General features: G+C 37.0%; 1 protein-coding gene across 2 annotated transcripts in view; it reads left to right on the forward strand.

The window, feature by feature from the left end:
- COG6 (component of oligomeric golgi complex 6) overlaps positions 1 to 19,091 on the forward strand; it is a 55,621-nt gene that overhangs the window by 24,851 nt on the left and 11,679 nt on the right. For both annotated transcript variants that reach the window (XM_009102908.4, XM_030234506.2), the window contains exons 11-15: positions 3,511 to 3,575; positions 7,350 to 7,441; positions 9,128 to 9,245; positions 17,976 to 18,107; positions 18,661 to 18,828. In XM_009102908.4, coding sequence (XP_009101156.2) covers positions 3,511 to 3,575; positions 7,350 to 7,441; positions 9,128 to 9,245; positions 17,976 to 18,107; positions 18,661 to 18,828 — 575 coding nt within the window. The remainder of the gene's footprint in view (positions 1 to 3,510; positions 3,576 to 7,349; positions 7,442 to 9,127; positions 9,246 to 17,975; positions 18,108 to 18,660; positions 18,829 to 19,091) is intronic.

The following is a 19,091-nucleotide window of genomic DNA, read 5'->3' on the forward strand; positions in this document are numbered from 1 at the left end:
CTGTAAGTATTAATTGCCTTTTCTTATTACTGTTATATAAGAACAGGAGTATGTTTAAGAACTGTTGTAAATCAAACTGGAGGAATGCTGGTTTTTAAGTACAGTTACAGTGTACTGTGGAAGTGAATTGAATACTGTTTGCTGACTGTATTTCAGGGAGACAGGAAAGCAGGCCTCATGATGGTTTTATGGTAGAGAAAAAGACGAGGCAGTTCTTAGTGGATGAAAAGTGCTTTGTGGATGACTGACCAGTGCTTCTGCTGTAACTGGGGAGGCCTTCCGGACAAGCTCCATTTACATGGAGCATGTAAATGTGTCTAGTTCTGCTGTGGGCTGGACTTCTGCTGATGTGCTTTGTTCTGAAATTCTCCCACTTCTTTGTGTAGTGCTTTGCTTAACTATGAAGTTCTTTGGCCTCCTGACAGGATGTTGGGCTGAGGTGATATGACCATGGAATGGGATATATTTAGAGCATTTCAGCCACAGAGCAAGATACTTGATAATATAGAGAATATAAATATTTGGGGGAGAGATTTTCAACAAAAAATGACCAGGACAAAATCTTTTTCTGGAAAGACTGGTATAAACAAGAGATTCAGCATTTCAGTTTGAAGGCAAAATATGTTTACCAAAGCTCTCCAGGAGTGGATCTGCTATCACTGTTGCACAGTTTTCAAGAAATCTAAAGAGGAATTCTTCCCTTCATACTGGGAGCAACAAACTGGGAGCTTGGGAGGTGCTGTCTGTAATTATTCCTCTGTGTCTTGGGGGAAATTTTTTTCATTAAAAGGATAGTGATATGATAAGGTCTATAAGACAAAACAGTACTTAATAGGATACCACTGGATTTAACAAGAAACAGTTATGGGCAGTGCAATCCCAAAGTACCCTGAGATTATATATTCTTTACAAATTCAGGTCCTGAGTTGGTAGTTAGCATCTATGATACTGAAAAACTCAAGCTGAAAATCTCAATTTTCTGTGCTGTTGTGCAGTCTTTAGGTGTCTGGCTGCGCAGGCTAGAGTAAAAATTGAGTTAATTTCATGTACCCATTGCTCACAAGGATATGTTGTTTATTTGCAGTTAGATATAAGGACAGAGATTGCATCTTCAGAGTGCAGTACTTCCTAACAAAATTTGAGATCTAATGTAAGCATTTCTGGAGACCTTCATCACAAACTGGGATTTTTTCCATTCCCCTATAGAGGGAGCCCAAGCAACTGCCATAGACAAAACACCTACCTGGCTGTCTGAAGTTAGATCAGCCAGATGTTTTAACTTCAATTTCAGCTTGAGTAGTTTTTTGCAGATGGAACCACTTCTATTATTTTCCTTCAGGTGTGTTTGTACTGAGTTCAGATTTCTGTTTAAATTCTCCTATTCTCTATGCACCTTCAGGACTGTGGAGAGTGTGGTAAATCACAGCTAAACAAAAATTTCTCTGCTCAAAAAACAGCCAAAAAAAAAAAAGCCATTTGTATACCTGTTGGTGGATATGGTCCCACCAGATGAAAAATTTTATGTGTGGCACTTTTTTTTTTTGAGAAATCTTTCCATCCCAGTTTTTACTTTAAAGTGACCAAACTGTGTAGTCCATAAGCAGAGTGTGCAAGGATGATTTTTAAAAAGTTTTAAAATGGTAAGCTTGCAAAAGCTGTTTCAGATTAATCCGACCAAAAATGCTATTAAAATTTTAAGTGCTGAAAACATATTCAGAAAAGTTTAACTCTTTTGCTGGACCAGCATAAAGCATCTGGTTTTCCTCTTCAGAGTTTAGGTATTCTATAGCTAGTAGGAGCCTCCCAGTCATAAAGAAATCTTCTACTTGCAAGGATTTGAGAATTGCAGGCATTTTAAGAGATACAGTAGAAACCCATTTTTTGTGGTGTTTCAGGAACCCAGATGGAGAACAGAAGCTAAACAAGTCCAAAAAAGATCTCTCCTTTTATAGAAGATAGTCAGAGAAAAATTATATATGGTGTAGCAAGGAGTCGGAAGCGTATCTTCAGTTATGAGCTGTATTCCAAAAGTTATTTTGGACCTTTGAGAATTGTTTATTCTGTAATTCTTTTATGTCAAACTTGCACCACTTATATAACCCATTCTGCTGGAAGATTTCACTGCTTTTGGAACCAGATATTTTAACTGGACATGAAAATACACGCGAAGGCACAAGCATGTGGTATCTCAAAATTTTTATTCCGTGTCCTTTGGTATTCGAGCTTGTATATTTTTTGAGCTAAAATTTTCATACCAAACAACTTGTTTTTAAGTCAATCTGGTCTAGATACACTGTTGCAAATATGTGCTAGGTACTTGTTACATTGATGAGCAGTACAAGTGTGACTGTTCCTACTAAAAAATGTGTAAATTGCTAATGTCTGTCTGGGAGCTAGTCATTACGTAAAAGATGATGCATGCTGTGGTTTGCAATCTTACTTTTTTCATTGAAATCAATACTCAAGTATATAAATGTATTTTTATTACCTTTCCAATTCAGTATGTTGAAAGTCTTACAGCCACCCCACTGAATTCAGTTGTTACTGCTTATATGGCTTTTCATGTAACTTGGTGTAAAGAGGCATTGGCACAGATCTCTGATCTTTCATTATTTTTACTCTCTGAGGTAATCTGTCTCAGTCTGAAATAAGCAAAATATAGCTTTGGGTCACCTGATTTCTGTCACATGTCACAGTCAGTTTGTTTACTTTCATTGCATGGGTCCCATCTGAAGATGAACTCCTGTTGACAAGTTTTAAATTAGAATTAAAGTATTGCTTTCTCCATAAATCTGTTCTGAGTTGTTACTGAAGTGAGAGCTTGAAGATCTGTTGCTTTCAGTTTGATTGATTTATGACAGCGCTGGTTGCCATGCAACAATTCATTTGTGTTTCATGATAAGATAGGGCAATATTCTCCTTTGTACATCGTTCTGTGAAAGATGAGTTTCAATTGCTGCTGGGGAGGAAGTGTTTGCCAGTGCTGCAGCACGCAGTAGTGTGGAGGTACACATGTCTCTTCATTGGTAACAGCACCACGAGCTCGTCAGTGAGCAGTGCTGACAGACACGTGTGTTTGCCAGTCAGGCCTTTCAAATGGGCTGTACTGCTGCTCCTCAAGCGTCTCACCAGCCTGGTTGTTTTTTGGGTGTTTTTCTAGTTTAATTTCATGAAGTGCTAATATTGAGCCTTACTGAGATAGCTTCTTGCTAAATCATTCATTCTTCCCTTTGCTGCTTCTACCTCAAATTCCCACGCACTGTGTTGCCCTAGGAAGCAATTGCATAGCGAAAGGTAATGACTCCGGGACTGTTTTGCCATGCAGCTATTTCTTAATGGTTAGATTGGAGGTACAGTGGAGGTGTGAACTAGTCATGTGGAGAAAAGAACACACAGTTCATAATGCTTTTTATGGAGGAGTACCTCCTACATTTGTTTATTTATTTTATAGTCTTAAAGAAAAGAGAATTACATTTGCATAATCTTAGCATGTGTTTGCATTAACTATAGGTGTGGAAGAAAATATTCAAGAAGTAGTTGGGCACATCACAGAAGGTGTCTGCAGGCCTCTGAAGGTGAAGTATTTTGTTTTCCTTAGCACTCTAAATACAAAAGCTGTTCTGTCATGTTTTTTCAGAACCTGTGCTCCCATCTCTTCAGTGTATTTTCATTGCCCTTGGTTAAGAATTAGATTGTTGACTTCTGAAGGATTTTTTTTCTCAAATTAAAGATTCCTTTGTTCATAGATGTCTGGTTTATAATAGCCATATAATGAGGGATACTAGAATGCTAAATTTGAGTCTTGATTTTGGTTTACTTTTCCTATGTTGAACAATGCTGATATATAAAATTACAGCTTTGTGATAAGCATATGGGAATAGCTGTAGTGGTGGTAGTAGTCAAACGAAAAATCAATGTAACTTACTAACCTGTTTCTCAAAGTGACCATTATTCTTAGGGAAGAGTGTACAGGTTGTACAGTTCTGTTATACTTCTGTAGGATAGTTTTGCTGCCTGTATGTGAATATACTAAGGACTTACTGAGCCATAACTTCTTTGTATATAATAGATTTCAGTAGATGTTTTCTTGCATGAACATGTCAAATTGATATAAACTGTTGATATTCACAACATATCCTTCATGAGAGAAGTGAATGTTTCAGCTCTAGCGTGAAAAGCCAGTTCCTTTTGTGGTTTGTGGGGGATTTTTTGTTTTGGTGTTTTGGGTTTTTTGGGTTTGTTTTGATAAGTCCTGCTCTTGTATTTTAAAGACACCATGAAAAATTGTTTCCTAATTACCATCTTTATGCTACCTCAGTTTTTTGTATTTGTCACATCTTTCTATACTTGTCTTTTATGCAAACTACAGCCTTAGTAAGTTTAGGGGACACACGTGATAGAAATCCTTAATGATGATCCATCAAATGATTGACTGACTTTTCTATAGTATGTGCTTCACATAAGCACTGAAATAATCAAGGTGATGAAGCTGATACCAATTATTGCCTGACTGTGCAGTGTATAAATCCAGGTGGTTTTAAAGCAAAATCTACTGTGCCTAAATATTATTATAATAAATTTCTCTTAGGATTCTGTAGCTATAACAACCGTATCCCGTTGAAAAATACTCGGTCTCAAATGTGAACAGTTAGTTTTTAAGTACGACACATAAGTTTGTGATAACAAAAAGATAAGGTCTGGAGAGAGGTAAAATTCAAAAAGGTGCCATTTAGAATGTCACAGAATTATAGAAGAATTGAGATTAGAAAGAGCATCTGAAGGTCACTTGCTCCAAACTCCCAGCTCAGGCTGGGCCACCTAGAGCTGATTGCCCAGGACTGTGTCCCAGTGACTTTTAAATACTTCCAAGGATGGAGGCTCCACAGCTTTGCTGGGCAACATATGCCAGTGCTCAGCCACCTGCCTGCACAGTAAAAAAAAAGTGTTCCCAGATGTTCAGACAGAATCTCTTGTATTTCAGTTTTGTGCCTGTTGCCACAGAATTATGATCATCCTTCACAATCTTTTTGGTTTTGATCTGCTAGAAGACACCTGTCCTAACAGACACAAAATCACCACAGCTTTGTTGTTTTGGAAGATATTTCCAAACTTTCTGTACTCTTGAATCATTTCTGTTAATACTAAGTGCCGATGTTTGAGTTCAGTATTTCTGTGCATTCCAGCAAAGTGATTAGGAATGAAATCAAACTCCTGTGTCAGTCAGAGGAAGTTTTGGTCTTGACTTGAGTGCTGTGATTTTTATAGTTAAGTACACAGTAACTTTAATTTCAGTTGCCCAAATGTTTACACTTACATGCTGCTAGTATCATTAGAAATAATCCCCTGAAATATTGTTGTTAGTTAGTTACTGTCCTAGTAAAAAAAAAATCTTTAAAGAACAATTAAAGACTTCCCATTGTATTTTGTATTTTAGTAGAATTCAACTTACATTAATTCACTGACAGTCTAGACTTTTCAGTAAAAAGTATGAAATACTTATTGTTTCCTGAGGGGAAAGAAAAATAAAAGGTAGAAAAAGTCCCCCCTGAGAACCCCCCAAGCAGAAGAGCCTTGAAACAATGCATAATAGGTAATTAGATAATTACAAGCCACCATGTTCAGAGGAACGACAGTAACTGATTGAGTTTGGAGTCTTTTCTACAATACATTGCAGAACAGTTATGCTTACATGCAGTCTAAATTGCCCACATTTCTTACTGATAGTTGGTTTGTGTTTTAGGCACTTAAGTGACTCTTGAATACTCCCTAGTGGTAGATCTTAGCACAGGCCTCTCATTTCAGATGGAGGTAGGAGAATCCTAAAAAACATTGAAATTAAACTCCTCATCTTTTCCATGACATTTAAGATGAGTTCAAAGCAAAATGTCTTTGATGCCCTATGTGGACTGCAGGTAGTCTTTTATAGTCAGCTAACAACATACATACAGGACTAAAAAATAGCAAGAGCTCTAAGTTCAGAGCTTTCCCAAACAGGTTAGGGTGTATTGCTTGCAAATTTTGGCTCTCCACTGCAGTGAAGGCTTCTGTATGGGAAGCAGCAGTTCTTCTTTTCCCACTTTGTATTTGTGATTTCTATTTTTCTCTCATGACCCTAAAATCTTTTTTTTTCCTTCTCCTTGTGCCCGTTCTCTTGTTCAGTTTTTAATTATTTTATTTACATTCAGTAATTCCTTTTTTTTTTTGTCAGCGTATTGTTTTCCCTCTTTTTCCCCTGCCTGCCCTATTCTGTTTTGCTGTACAACTAGAATATACTCAGTATTCATGCCCACAGGACCTTTTAGGTAACACTGGAGACATATATTTGTATATAGACCTTTGTATATACAAGCACATTGAAGAGCAAAGTTCACCTTTGTGTGGAAATAAACTTCATGCATTAAGTATTGCAGAGAAGAGTTAAAAAGTATTATTTGGTTTTGGTCTGTGAATTAGATTAATCTTGGTTGGTTCTTCGTACAGCTGGCTCTGAGAGGAAGGGACTGCAGTACATCATGTTCCATTGAACAGCAAATAACTTGGGAGAGTGGGTGGTGGCTGCTGATTTGTGTGTACCCCTTTCACATCACAGGCACGTGGGAGAGCAGTGCAGGGATAAGTCACTGTCTATTCTACTTCATAAGTGCACAAAGATTGACCCTGGGGCAGCTTTTTATGAGTGGTTTGAGACTATGTGTACCAAGGAGACAAGACATCAGCTATCCAACTGTAAAGACGCTCAACGCCATTTTGTTGTGTAGCTAGTATCTCCTGGTTGAGATAAACAATCAACATAGCTGGTTATTAGTTATAAATATTTCTAGCTAAATACTGGTAGGAGATATATATGCTCTTCTTTCAAGGAAGAATTTATTCATCCAGGTGAAATTTGTTTCTTAGGCAAAATACGTAATATTTTGGTGTTCTGAATTTCTGCATGATGCTAGAAACCTACTGCTGTAGTTTAGTGATTCTGTAGCATTGGAGCTGTTCTTGCTGTTCAGTGCTGGGGAAGACTCCAGTATGTATCCATAAAATGATCTCAGTATTTTTAAATTTCCAATTACAGCAGAAGTCTGTAGGGACTGTAGGATTTTTGGAAGGGTTTTTGGGTTTGTAGTTTTTCTTTTTTTTAAGAGTGCGTATACCTTTATGTTCTGCCCAGATGCTTAGCAGCCCAGAAGCACTTCAGTTCAAGCCAAACATTAAAGTTAACTGGACATTCTCTTTTAAAATTTATTTATAATTGAATTTATTTTTCAAATTTAAGAGATTTATTGCATATAAAGTCATAGAAGGCTGACTTTCAGAATTTATGACCTGAAGGATGTTTGTATTTGTTCATGCTACAGGTTAGAATTGAGCAGGTGATTGTTGCCGAGCCAGGAGCAGTTTTACTGTACAAGATTTCTAATTTGCTCAAGTTCTACCACCATACAATCAGGTATGCAAAATTACAAAATATGTTAAAAATGCCTTTTTCCCTAATTGTATATGTAAGAGCAAATCTGCTAGGAAGAGTACTTTTGTTGCTTAGTTGTTGCTCTGCACTATAACATCAAGTAGAAGCATTTGTGATAACAAGCAGAAACCCATTGCCATTGCTCAGTTCATATCAAAACTTCTTTGGAATACAGCATCAGTTTGGCACAATAACTGTTTCTTTATTGTTCTGTGTAGATTCAAGTAGGATACAAAAAAAAACTTTCCACAACATTTCATATGGCAAAGTCAAGTCCCCTTTGAGAAAACATTACTAAGTAAAATTTCTTCAGGTTTTTGGTTTTTTGGGGGGTTTGTTTGGTTTTTGTTGTTGTTTTTGTTTTGTTTTAAATAGTTGTGTTTTGATGACTTTTTGATAACTTTCTTTTGCTAATTATGCACTCCCTTATCTCACTGTTGAAAATGAAGTGATCACCTTCCAACCTCTTAGAGGCCACTAGGAATACAGAAACTGGAGAAAAGCCAGAGCTGCTAATTTATATATCATTTATATGTTGTAGCATATGCTGTAGTCCATGTTGGTTAGAAAGAGCAGTAGGAGAAAAATCTTCCTCCACAGCCCTGGACTGAACTGCTAAGAATTTGAAACATTAATATTACTCGTTGAGCTTCTCTGTCTGAAATACTTCAGATGTTGGGCAGACTGGGATAAGTGGTTCTTGGGCACCTCCCACCTTATTTACATTCCTCAATTGTGATGGCAGGACTATTGAAGAACACATGTAAGACCTAGTCTTAATTTTATTGTCCAAAATCCTGGAGCATTTTGGTGTTGCTTTTCTGTCTCCAAAGTTAGCATTTCCCCATGGTTATAAAGCTTGGTGCAAATGAAAATGTGATGTTAAAAGGTCTTAGGCAGTCTTATCTGTTGGTTTCTGTCTTGTTAACAGCACACTGTTTAAAGACTGCTGAAGTACCTTCCACTAGCTGAATAGTTTCCTCTGCATGGGGAAGGTGCACCTTACTAATGAAAGGGAAAAGCTTGAGAAATGATCTATTAAACACAAGATTACAATCTGAAAATCGAGATAGAGGTTTAGTCCTGTTGTGACCCAATGAATTTTCACTAACAGTTTGTGGCTTAAAAGTGCAATTCCTATAGCCACAGGGAGGCTATATCTGTGAGAGGGGCATAGTCCTGTAGTGCCATTTAAGGTTTATGTGGTGTCTGTGCTACATGTGATAGTTTAACATTTAAAATAGCAAGGCATGAATTCTTATAGTTTTGGGGATGCTCTGCATCTCAGTGCAGAAATGAGAGAGGTAATGCTATCCCTAACAGGCAGTATGACAGAATATTGTTAACCCTTTTTGTTATGTAATTTGTTTTTGATAACAGAAGTAGATTAATTGCATAAGAAAGCAAAAATCTGTTAAATTTTATTACTCTACAGAAAAGTTTGTGCAAGTTTGATAGCCTGTGTTTAATATTTGTTTAATGACATACTTAATGATTCTTGTTCTTACAGTCAGCTTATCTCTTAGCCATTATGGAGAATTGGTCCCTGCAATTTTTTATTCTAAATTTTAAGCTTTGAAAATAATATTTTTAAAAATGATATTTAAGTATCTGACTATCATGTTGTTCCCCCTTTAGGGTCATTAAATAATTTCAATTTTTTTTCAGTGGTATTGTAGGAAACAGTGCAGCCACGCTGTTGACAACAATTGAAGAAATGCATTTGTTGAGCAAGAAAATATTCTTTAATAGCCTGAGTCTTCATGCAAGTAAACTAATGGACAAGGTTTGTTTCAAAATGGTACAGCTTTCATGTTTGAAAACATGCTTGCATTTCCCTTTTGTCTAGTAAGATTACTACGTAAATAGCTGGTTTATATGTCAGCTTTTCCTAAAGTTGTAGTCTTATTTTTTCAATATTTTAGTCATAGAACTACATTACAAACTTACTGTTTATATTTTAATTCTCAAAATGGTGGAGGTTTTGCAGATATGTGTCTAAAATCCTGTGGTTAGCAATATTCTTTTGCAGAACATTTTACATTTTTTTAAAATCTACAAGAAGAAACAAAACTAGGAAATTTTATTAAGTGCAATAGAGCAAGGTCAGGCAGTTGAGCTGTATAATTTGTATTAATGCATCATCAGATCAGTAGTTAATTGTACATCATTCCTTTTTTGAAGTTGCAAGGTATATCCCAAAATGATAAGCTAAGTAAAAACAGAATGTAGTATTTTCTGTCTATTATAAAAGTAGTTTTACCACATGAACATTGCTGTAACATTTGTAAATGCATTTCTAAATTATTTAACCTACAAAAAAATGGAAAAAAATACTTCATTTTCCAGAAACTCTTCTTTGTGCAGACTTGTAATTTGCTGGCCACTCAGTCAGGTTTTCTGAGTTTTGTCAGTATTGTTCTGTGGTTCCAAACAATTTTTCTCATTCAGCACAGTCTGTCTGGTCCTAATTTCCTGTCTTTCTGCAGGAGCTGGGGAATGACTTTCTCAAAGAAGCAGTTGTCCATCCTCTTCTCTCCCAGATACCCCAGTGACCCCTTTCAGTGGTTTCATTTGTTCATTGGGTTACTCCTTAGCTGCTACCACCCACAGGCCATACTGCTAAAGTCCTCTTAATGCATTGTGGCTGTTGGGTATTTCCATTTGAATGCAGGATCATATCTATAGTAGTTCCTTTGCTATTAGTGCTTCTTCAGGGTTCAGCTAAAGCTGTTCCTAGAACATGCAATAGACAAGGACAATGTGAATTTACCAAAAAATGTTTTATTTCCTAATAAGTAAGCTAGAATAAAATTGTGTAAATTTTCCTTATATGAAAAGAAATCAGTTATGGACCATAGCAAATATGTATGGCTGCTCTTTGCTTACAAAATGCTTAAGGGGAAAAAAAAATCTTGGCTTGAAAACATTTCTTTATTCATCTCTTTTTTCATTTATTTATCCTGCTGAGTATTACATTTATACTTAAGATACAGCATGATTTTCCTACTCACGTAACTCACAGTCTGTGAGGTTTTGGTTTTGGTGATACACTATTTTCAGTTTGGAAGTGTGTAGAATTCAGAAGAAGGATGATAAAGGAATTATGATCCGTGGTCAATATTGTGTGTCCTTTCTATTGTCACTGTGAGATGGTTGTGTATTTGACCTCTTAGTCCCCTTCCCTCAGCCCCCAGTCTGGATGTAACCGGTTCTAGATGCTGTTATTGTTTTATAAAGTAGTCAAATTTGCTTTTACTGGCCTTAAATGAAGGCAGTGATTGCCCTGCCACCTTCAGTGGTTTTTTATTACAAGTAATGAATGGCATACCAAGCCTACCATGTAATGGGAAAAGATCATAATATTGCTCTTTCTCAGAAACACATTTATAAATTAAATCTGAAATGTCGACAATATTACATTGCCTATGTGCCCTATGAAGATCTTTCCTCAGAATATAATTGAGGTCAAAAGCTTAAAGAGATTTAGAGGACTGTTAGATATATGAGTAACAAAGACTTCCACAATTATTTATTAATCTGCTTCAGGAGTCAAATGTGAGGTAACTCTATGAGAAGAAATCTTCCTGTTCTAATGTGCAGTTCTTGTAACTGAGTTTTTGATAGTCCTCTGTAGTGCCTTATATTATTACCCTTTGTGAGTGGATTACTGAATTGATAGAATGATGTCTTATCTCTTCATGACTGAAATTAGTTTTTCTTCATAAAAAATACAAAATTTATAGGCTGATTACACTTAGAGAAGCATTAGTTTCCATGTGATTAAGATTTTTCTTTTATCATAAATTTAATTCTCTTGTTACTTATTTTTTTTGTGTTAGTGTACAGATAAGCAGGTTTTATGCCTTTTCATTTGTCTTTGTAAATTTAGTAGTGAATGTCACAATGCCTTTACATTTTGAGAAAACTGAAGGTTGCTTTTTAACCATGTTTTTTTTAAATGCATGTTCAGACCAAAATTGTGTATATGTATTAGTAGGATTTTCTTTACATCCCAGGCTTTTTCCAGCTTCTTTCCAGCTATGAATGCAATGCAATTGCTTCCAGATTTCTTTTTTTTATTTTCAGAGAAGATTACCCCCAGAAAATAGACCTTTTGTGCTTACATAGGCAGTTACAAAAGCTTCATTGCTGTTCATGTTGTGCAGCTAGAGAAAATTCGCTGGGAAAATTAGTAAATTATTTTTCACTTGAACAGTCTGGGAATTGTGGTTTCTTACTTCAATTTAGATTATTCATCTTAAGGCATTGATAAGCCTGTTTCAAAGAATAACAATTGTCCAATACTTCGATTAAAATATGATCCTTAAGACAATTTGAATCATTTTGGAAATACATTAAAATGCAAATGGGATGTTCTAAAGTAAAAGTTCTTCTATTTCTATAAGTTTAAGTGCCTCTTCTGTTTAGATTATTGGACAGTGGTGAATGGCCTGTCAAGTAGACAGTTTTACCGATAGTGTTTCCTCAGTGTCATCTATTGTTGCTGATAATTCTCTTTTTTAATATCTGCATTGTATCTAGTAGTTGATAGCCTAGAATATGATTTAAGCAAATCTTTCACTTAAGTATAGCTAGTTGGGAACATTTTTTAGACAAAGCATGTTTCATTAAATATGCTAACTCCTCAAGATCCCGGGCTTAGGATGCAGACAAATGACAGGATGGTAATTGGATGTCCTCATTGCCACAGACAATTTAATTCCCTTGATTATTGATTATCCTGAGTTGAGCATTGTCTTCAGTCTGCCTGGGATTTAGTTTCTAAAGCACAGTGGGAAACTGAGACTTCAGGCTGTTCTTTCTAGGACAAGAAAATAGCTTCCTCTTCACATCTATTTTTGAGAAGAGTCCCATATTACATAAGAAGTGTCACTAGTGTGGAGGTGTATGGAAGCTTTTAGGCAGTCTTAGATCAGGATTCTCTCTCTTGGTTGTCAAGCCATCGGTGTAAATGATAGAGGGAAATCCCTGGTTACTTCAGAATACTTACTGATTTTCCCAGAAGCACTTTGCTATGAACTTTTTTTTTCATTACATAAGAAAATCTCAAGCATCCTGGTTGGAATCTGAAAATAAAATACTCAGGAGCTCTCAACTTCAACCTGTTTGTTCTAAGAAAGCTTTTTTTATGGTGTTCTCATTTTGGCTTCTCGGATAGCTCTGTTTGAGCTGAAATCCCTGTGACAGAAATATTCAGCAGGCTGCTGGAAAGCAGGTCCATTGTTATCAAAGAAACGCAGTACACAAGGGAGGAGTCTCTTTGTTTCCGACACCTCTTGAAACCCGTCATGAAGCTTGTAACAGTTGTTGCAAAGCCACTTTTTTTTTTTAGGGTTTAAAATGCCATTCACAGCTTTGAGATCCTCAGGCTGCTGTAGAGTTTATTGTTGACCTATAGAAGCTGTGCATCACCAGCCACCTCCCGTGTCACTGAAGGTTTGGTGCATCAGCTCACTGATGCTGTCTCTTCATTTGCCTTAGTGGCTCTTACCCTTCAGAGCCAGTGTTGGGCATTCTTGCCAGTACTTTCTAGTTCTGGTAGCAATTGATTTGTTCTGGTTCTTGGTTGAACTAGAGTGGTTTTTTTCACCAGTATTGGTTTTCTTATGCTGAAAAAAATTGTCTGTATTTGTTGCTTTTTAGCTTTTTTGGACCCAGCCATGGGTCTACCAAGAGTGCTAGTAAAGTGGATGAGAATTATCTTTAAAGTCCTTTTCCATGTTTTCTTTTCCATGTTTCCATGTATCCTTTTCCATGTTTCTTTTCATTCTGTGCTTATAAAACAAATGTATAGGAATTCAGGATTCTGCTTGTGTTACTTGTTGTCCAATTCTAAGAACAGCCCATTACAGATGAGCTCTTTATAGATGATTATAAATCCAGGAGAAAACAGTGAATGAAAATAATCATCAGAACGACAGAAACTGTTGCAATGAAAGTGGAAATTCAAGAGTACCTAATGGAGTGGAGTGGATGGACTGCTCTTTCAGTCCCCTCAGTATGGGAGTTATTTAATACCATGAATCCATTGGTGAGGCATTTTAACAAGTGTGTTAGACCAACTGATGTCGGCATGTTTTATTGGACCACCTGTTAAATTAGGAGAGTGGGAATTTTCAAGCCCACATGTCCTTCCTCTGGTTTCACTAGTGTTCCAGAACAATTATTAAAGGAATGAATAATTGCAAACATTTAATAAAATGGAATGAGAATTATCATAAGGGCACTAATGAAGATTGTGTCAAACTCCAGTCATCTGTTCTCTGAGCTGTTAGAAGACTATTAGAGTGTCCCAAATTAAGTTTTGGGATTATTATTCCTTAATGCTGTTCTTTTTAGAGTAGATGTATGCTAATTAAATGCTGTGATTGCATTATCTTTTAAGTTTGTCAGTGAGAGAGATATTAGAATGTTGCATGGGAATAATTGTAAACTTGTCCTTCATAATTTGATTCCTGCCAGAATGAAACCTATTAGGTTTCTGGGAAATCAGATGTGGGGCAGATTGATTATTGTTGTTGTGTTCTGAATGCTATCGTGCTTTTAAATGGATCCATGAGAACAAAGCAAAACCTAGTTACCTTTTCTTCCATGACCAGCTTGATAGCTGAAAGGAAAAGCATGCCATTAGGCATTCTACTTTGTTGACCTCTGTAGGATCCTAATAGGACCAGAAAATCTTAAAACAGCTTGTCTGATAAGACACACGCTCAGGTGTCTTGGAGTGCTGGTGTCTCAGAATATTGTCTCAGCTGAGGAGAGTGGACTCTGCAGTTGATGTTGCTCAGTGTTAACTGACAGCACGAAAAATTCATAACATTTTTACAAGGTTCCCCTCTGTAGTACTTTGGATTCAGACAGTGGGGTTTTTTAAAAGGCTGTATTTAAAGTTGACTTGTAAGTAGAGCTTTCTCTGTGGAGTTCTGTGTTTTAAATTACCATTTTGTTTTATTTGGTAGTAGTATCACAGAATTAAGGAATGGATGAGTTCAGCAGGAAACTAGAAACCATCTCATCCAGCCATCTTGCTCATGACACAGAGTGTCAGCTAGAGCAGGTCGCCCAGGATTTGCTGTAGGTGAAGTTTTAATATCACAAAGGACAGACTCTAAAACCTTACTGTGCAGCTGTCTCCAGTGCTTGACTAACCTCACAGGAAAACAATTGTTTTCTTGTGTCTTAATCTGTGCCCATTGCCTCTTGACTTGTTACAGGACACCACTGAGAAGTGTCTGGCTCCATCTTGATCTCTCACTTCACATATTTAAATACGTTATAACATCCCCCCTGAGCCTTCTCTTCTCCAGGCAGAGCACAGCCTCTCCTTGTGTGGGAGGTATTCCATTCCCTTCGTGAGCATTGTTACTGTTAACTTAAAGTATTGCAGTATATAAAGTTCTGATGAACTGTGCAGTATTTTCAGAAGATTTGCCCTTTTTTTAAAATGTGACCTTTTCGGTAAATGAGAAAGGGAAACAACATACATGCATGCACACTTCTCCATTGTTGATGCTGCCTTTTCTTTTTTCTGTATTTTCCTTTGCTGTTTGTCAAATTCTATAAGACATCCTTTGAGCTACTTGCTCTCATAGACAGAGGAACCTGCTCTGTTATGTTTGGAGGAAGATTACTGGCTTGGTACTTGTTCCCCACTGATTAATATGCTGAAAAGAAGATTGAAATTTTTGTACTAAAGCTTATGTACAACTTTTAGTACTCATTTCAGAATTCATTTCAGTTTTGTATATTGGATTTTAAAAATGGGCCACTTCTTGGGTTTTTTTGAATCCTAAAGAGCTGTATGGCATCATTTCTGTATGACCGAACTGATAGTCAAAACAAATTAGAGACTTATTACTGTATTAGAGTATGTTTTAATGCAGTTGAACTCGCTGCTGCAGAAAGTCCCTAATCATGTTTTAGTTAGCTGCTGTCTAGCTGGCATCTGAAAGAGGTACTTCAAAAGCAGAACTCAGCGTGTATTTGAAACCTATTTTTCTGGAAATGGGATAAAATATAATGATCTATTAGTGCCTGTAAAACATTCAGGGCATCAATTACTTTTTTATTAGGATAGTGAATTAGTGCTCATGAGTTGGAGTCCGTAGGTTCCTGTATAAATTTGAAATGTCTGTTTTTAAATTTTCTTTTTTGATTTTGAAAAAAAAGCCCTCACTTTGTCTTCATTTGCCAAAAGTTAGAATTTTCAAAATTAATATAGCGCTAGTTTGATTCTCTTTCCACTTGCTGATAATATTGTCTCTATTGCAGTAGTCAGGAATTTCAGGGTAACCCAAATAAAATCTAGCGATCTAAATCTTTTTTTCCTTGCCATATTTTCTTCTTCCATTTTGTTGTTCCTTGCTCTTACCTAGATGACAGTGGACTGTAAAGGAACAGCCAAGGGAAAAATGAAGCTGATTTAAGAGCTTCTGAGTACTAGCTACGTCAGGAGATAAAAAATGCTGTGCAAAGCAGCCTGAAATTATAATTGCCATGATCTGTGTGTGTGCTGGAAGTGAAAACTCCATCAATCTCTAATCTCAAAGTAATGCCAAAGTATTGCTGAACACGGTCCAGTTCAAGTCTGAGAATGGTGTGTTCAGGACACAATCAATAGCCCTAATAATAACAAGAAGAAAGAAAAAGTCATTCAGTGTAAATTTCAGTAAACTTTACTGCTGATTGGCACTGAGTAAGTGCCTCTTTTTAAAGTGCCTCTTACTGTTACTTTAGTGTTTCATGCTTTCAAGACTGCTTGGGCTGAACAACTGTTCTCTGAACCTATTAGTTTTAGTTTTCCATTAGTCCTTTGAGTTCAGTATACTCTCTTTTGGAAATTGAGAATAGAGGAACGTTTTCTATTCAGAAGGATGAAAAAAGTTTTCATTAAGTCTGTCTTAGTAACGGTGTGGGGACATGTATGGTATCTCAAACGTTTCAGAGCACCAAGTGTGAAAGTTCGGCCTGGTTTCAAAGAGAGAGATGGTTTTTTATTTCTTTGCTGACATTTTCATCAGATATTTATTCATTTCCAGAAGGCTGTGTAATGTTCTGCTCTAAAAATATTTGATGTGCTCTCCTTGGTTTCTTTGGCCATCAGCCTCTGCCCCTTTTTTTTTTTTTTTTTTTTTGTTTTTGACTTTAAGATTCAAGCATCCATATTACTATGGCATTCATCAGTATTTCTCATTAGGGAAGTTATGGAATATGTTGCCCATGACTTGGACCCATCCAAAGCTGCTGCCTTTTCTTTAGAGCTGGAGTCTTAAAAGCACTGCAGAAGTGCATGCTGCATTGCTCTGCTGTGGCCAGATACCCTGACTGATTCACATGGGCCAGTTCCATCCAAACTTACTTCTCCCTACCTCCTTTTGGAGTGATTATGCATTTAAGCCTTAACTTACTCTGTATTGCTGAGGGTCTCCTTACTCCCACATGATCCAACCACATCTGTGTTTGCCCTTGCATGGGCAGAACAGAGGAAGGTGGGAAGTGGATTGTTGGCAGAAGGAAATGAGGTGATAGTAAGGATTTGGAGGCAGCAGGAAGCCAGTTTGAGGCAGCATTGGAGACAAAAAGTTGCAGCTATGTTTAGAGTAGAACCTAAGAAATGTGTGTTGGGAAAAAGAGGTGCTAGATTTTCTACAAATGTTTTGTTAAGTGTTTAATGAGTATTTGCCTGTTTCAAAGGAAGGGCTAAAGTATATGAGCCTGGGTTTAAAACAGTATAGAGTTTCAGTCCATTTCAGGGGGTCCCATTTTCATAATTTGACTTGGAAAGTACTTTTTTTTCTCTATTACACACAAACTTTCCTTCTTTATTTTTTTAAACATCTGCATTACCTGCTTCTTACCTTTGCATAGGCCCGCATTTCAGTTTGTGTAGTCTCATTGCAGTTCATGTAGGTGTACATGAATTAGCTTGTGTGCAGTTCATTTGTGTACTGGCAGTACACAAGGTATGAGCTTGCTGGGGATTGAGAATGCTGCATTTGTGACTGCAGCTCTCATGCTCAGCAACGCAGGAGCTGTGCAGTCTTGTCAAGAACTGCTGCAGCATGGCTCTCATCTCCCAGAGCTCTGCCTGCACTGCGTTCTGAAGTGTTTGCAGGAGGTCCTGGTCAAAGTGAGCTCAGTGGTGCCAACAAGGTGGCTACTCTTTGGCACCTAATCTAGTAAATGTATTTTTTTTCACTGCCTAAACCAGTAGTGTTTGGGTTTCTCCAAATGGTAAAGTAGGTATAGTCTGAATGAAATGAGAAATTCAGTGTTGCTTGTTTGGCACTGAATTATATGGTTATGCTGAAAGCTGCAGGCAGTTATTGTCTGAAATGTGCTAGGTTTGTCCAGTGTCAAATTAAAGCTCTTCTCTGTATGCCCATTTGTAATTTCGTTATTAGCTCATTGCATTTGTGCTGACAGACTGGATGGTATTTGCTGTAAATGAGATTAATAAAAGTCCCCACAAACAGATAATCTTGTTCTTCAGGTTGAGCTCCCACCTCCTGATCTTGGCCCAAGCTCTGCTCTAAATCAGACACTTAACTTGCTCCGGGAGGTTCTGGCATCTCATGACTCATCTGTTATTCCACTGGATGCCCGTCAGGCTGACTTTGTGCAGGTACAAGAATGTTTGACTGCTTTGTGTGTGTGAAGAGGGGGGAGAGGGGCAAAAAAAGAACGTGTTAGTTAGCTTCAGTGCACAAAGGTAGATGGAGCATTAATCTTTTTGTCTGGTCCCATTTTGGAGCTCTCTGTGAAACCAGAGTTTGTAATGTGCATAACAGGGTGACTAACAATATGGATAATTACAGTTGAGTATGGAGTGCTACTCTTAACACAGTATCTAAATTCAGTTATCCAATTACTACTCCATTAAGTAAATACACCCTCAAGATTGCACAATTACCAATTATCTAATCTGGGTTATTCTTCCTCCTGCTAGGCTGGAATCTGTTCTTGTCAGGTTTTTATACTTTTCCCATCACTGTGGTAGGTGATCACCTGCTGACAAATCCAGTAGAAAACTGCTTTCACAGTTGGAAACTCTCATTCCTCTTTATTCTGCTTTGGGGAATAAATATGTGATAAAGACAGAATGAGGTTAGAGCCTCGTGTGACATGATTTCCTTTCTCCCCTCCCCTCCCTCTTTTCTGTGTGCTTGCTATTTTAGGTTCTGTCTTGTGTGCTAGACCCATTGTTACAGATGTGTACTATGTCTGCTAGTAATTTGGGCACAGCTGATATGGCAACCTACATGGTAAATTCACTTTACATGATGAAGACTACTCTGGCTCTCTTTGAATTCACTGACAAACGTCTAGAGATGTTGCAGTTTCAGGTAAGCTTTAGCACCCCCAAAAGATAATGAATTTATTACTGATTTTTGCACACTGTAAGTTGTGCTGTGAACATATTTATCTTAAAATCAACCCAAAGCAAACATATCAAAATCAGAGAAATGGGCTAAGAGGGCTTCTTATCAGAGAACACAAGCAGATAGCATCTTTCATTTTAAACAGACAAAAAATTAGTACAGGATTTGGGTTTGTTTGGTTTAGTTGCAAATAAACCCAGACCAGTGAACATTTTCATTATCATAAT

Source organism: Serinus canaria, chromosome 1, assembly GCF_022539315.1.
Source record: "Serinus canaria isolate serCan28SL12 chromosome 1, serCan2020, whole genome shotgun sequence".
NCBI lineage: Eukaryota > Metazoa > Chordata > Aves > Passeriformes > Fringillidae > Serinus > Serinus canaria.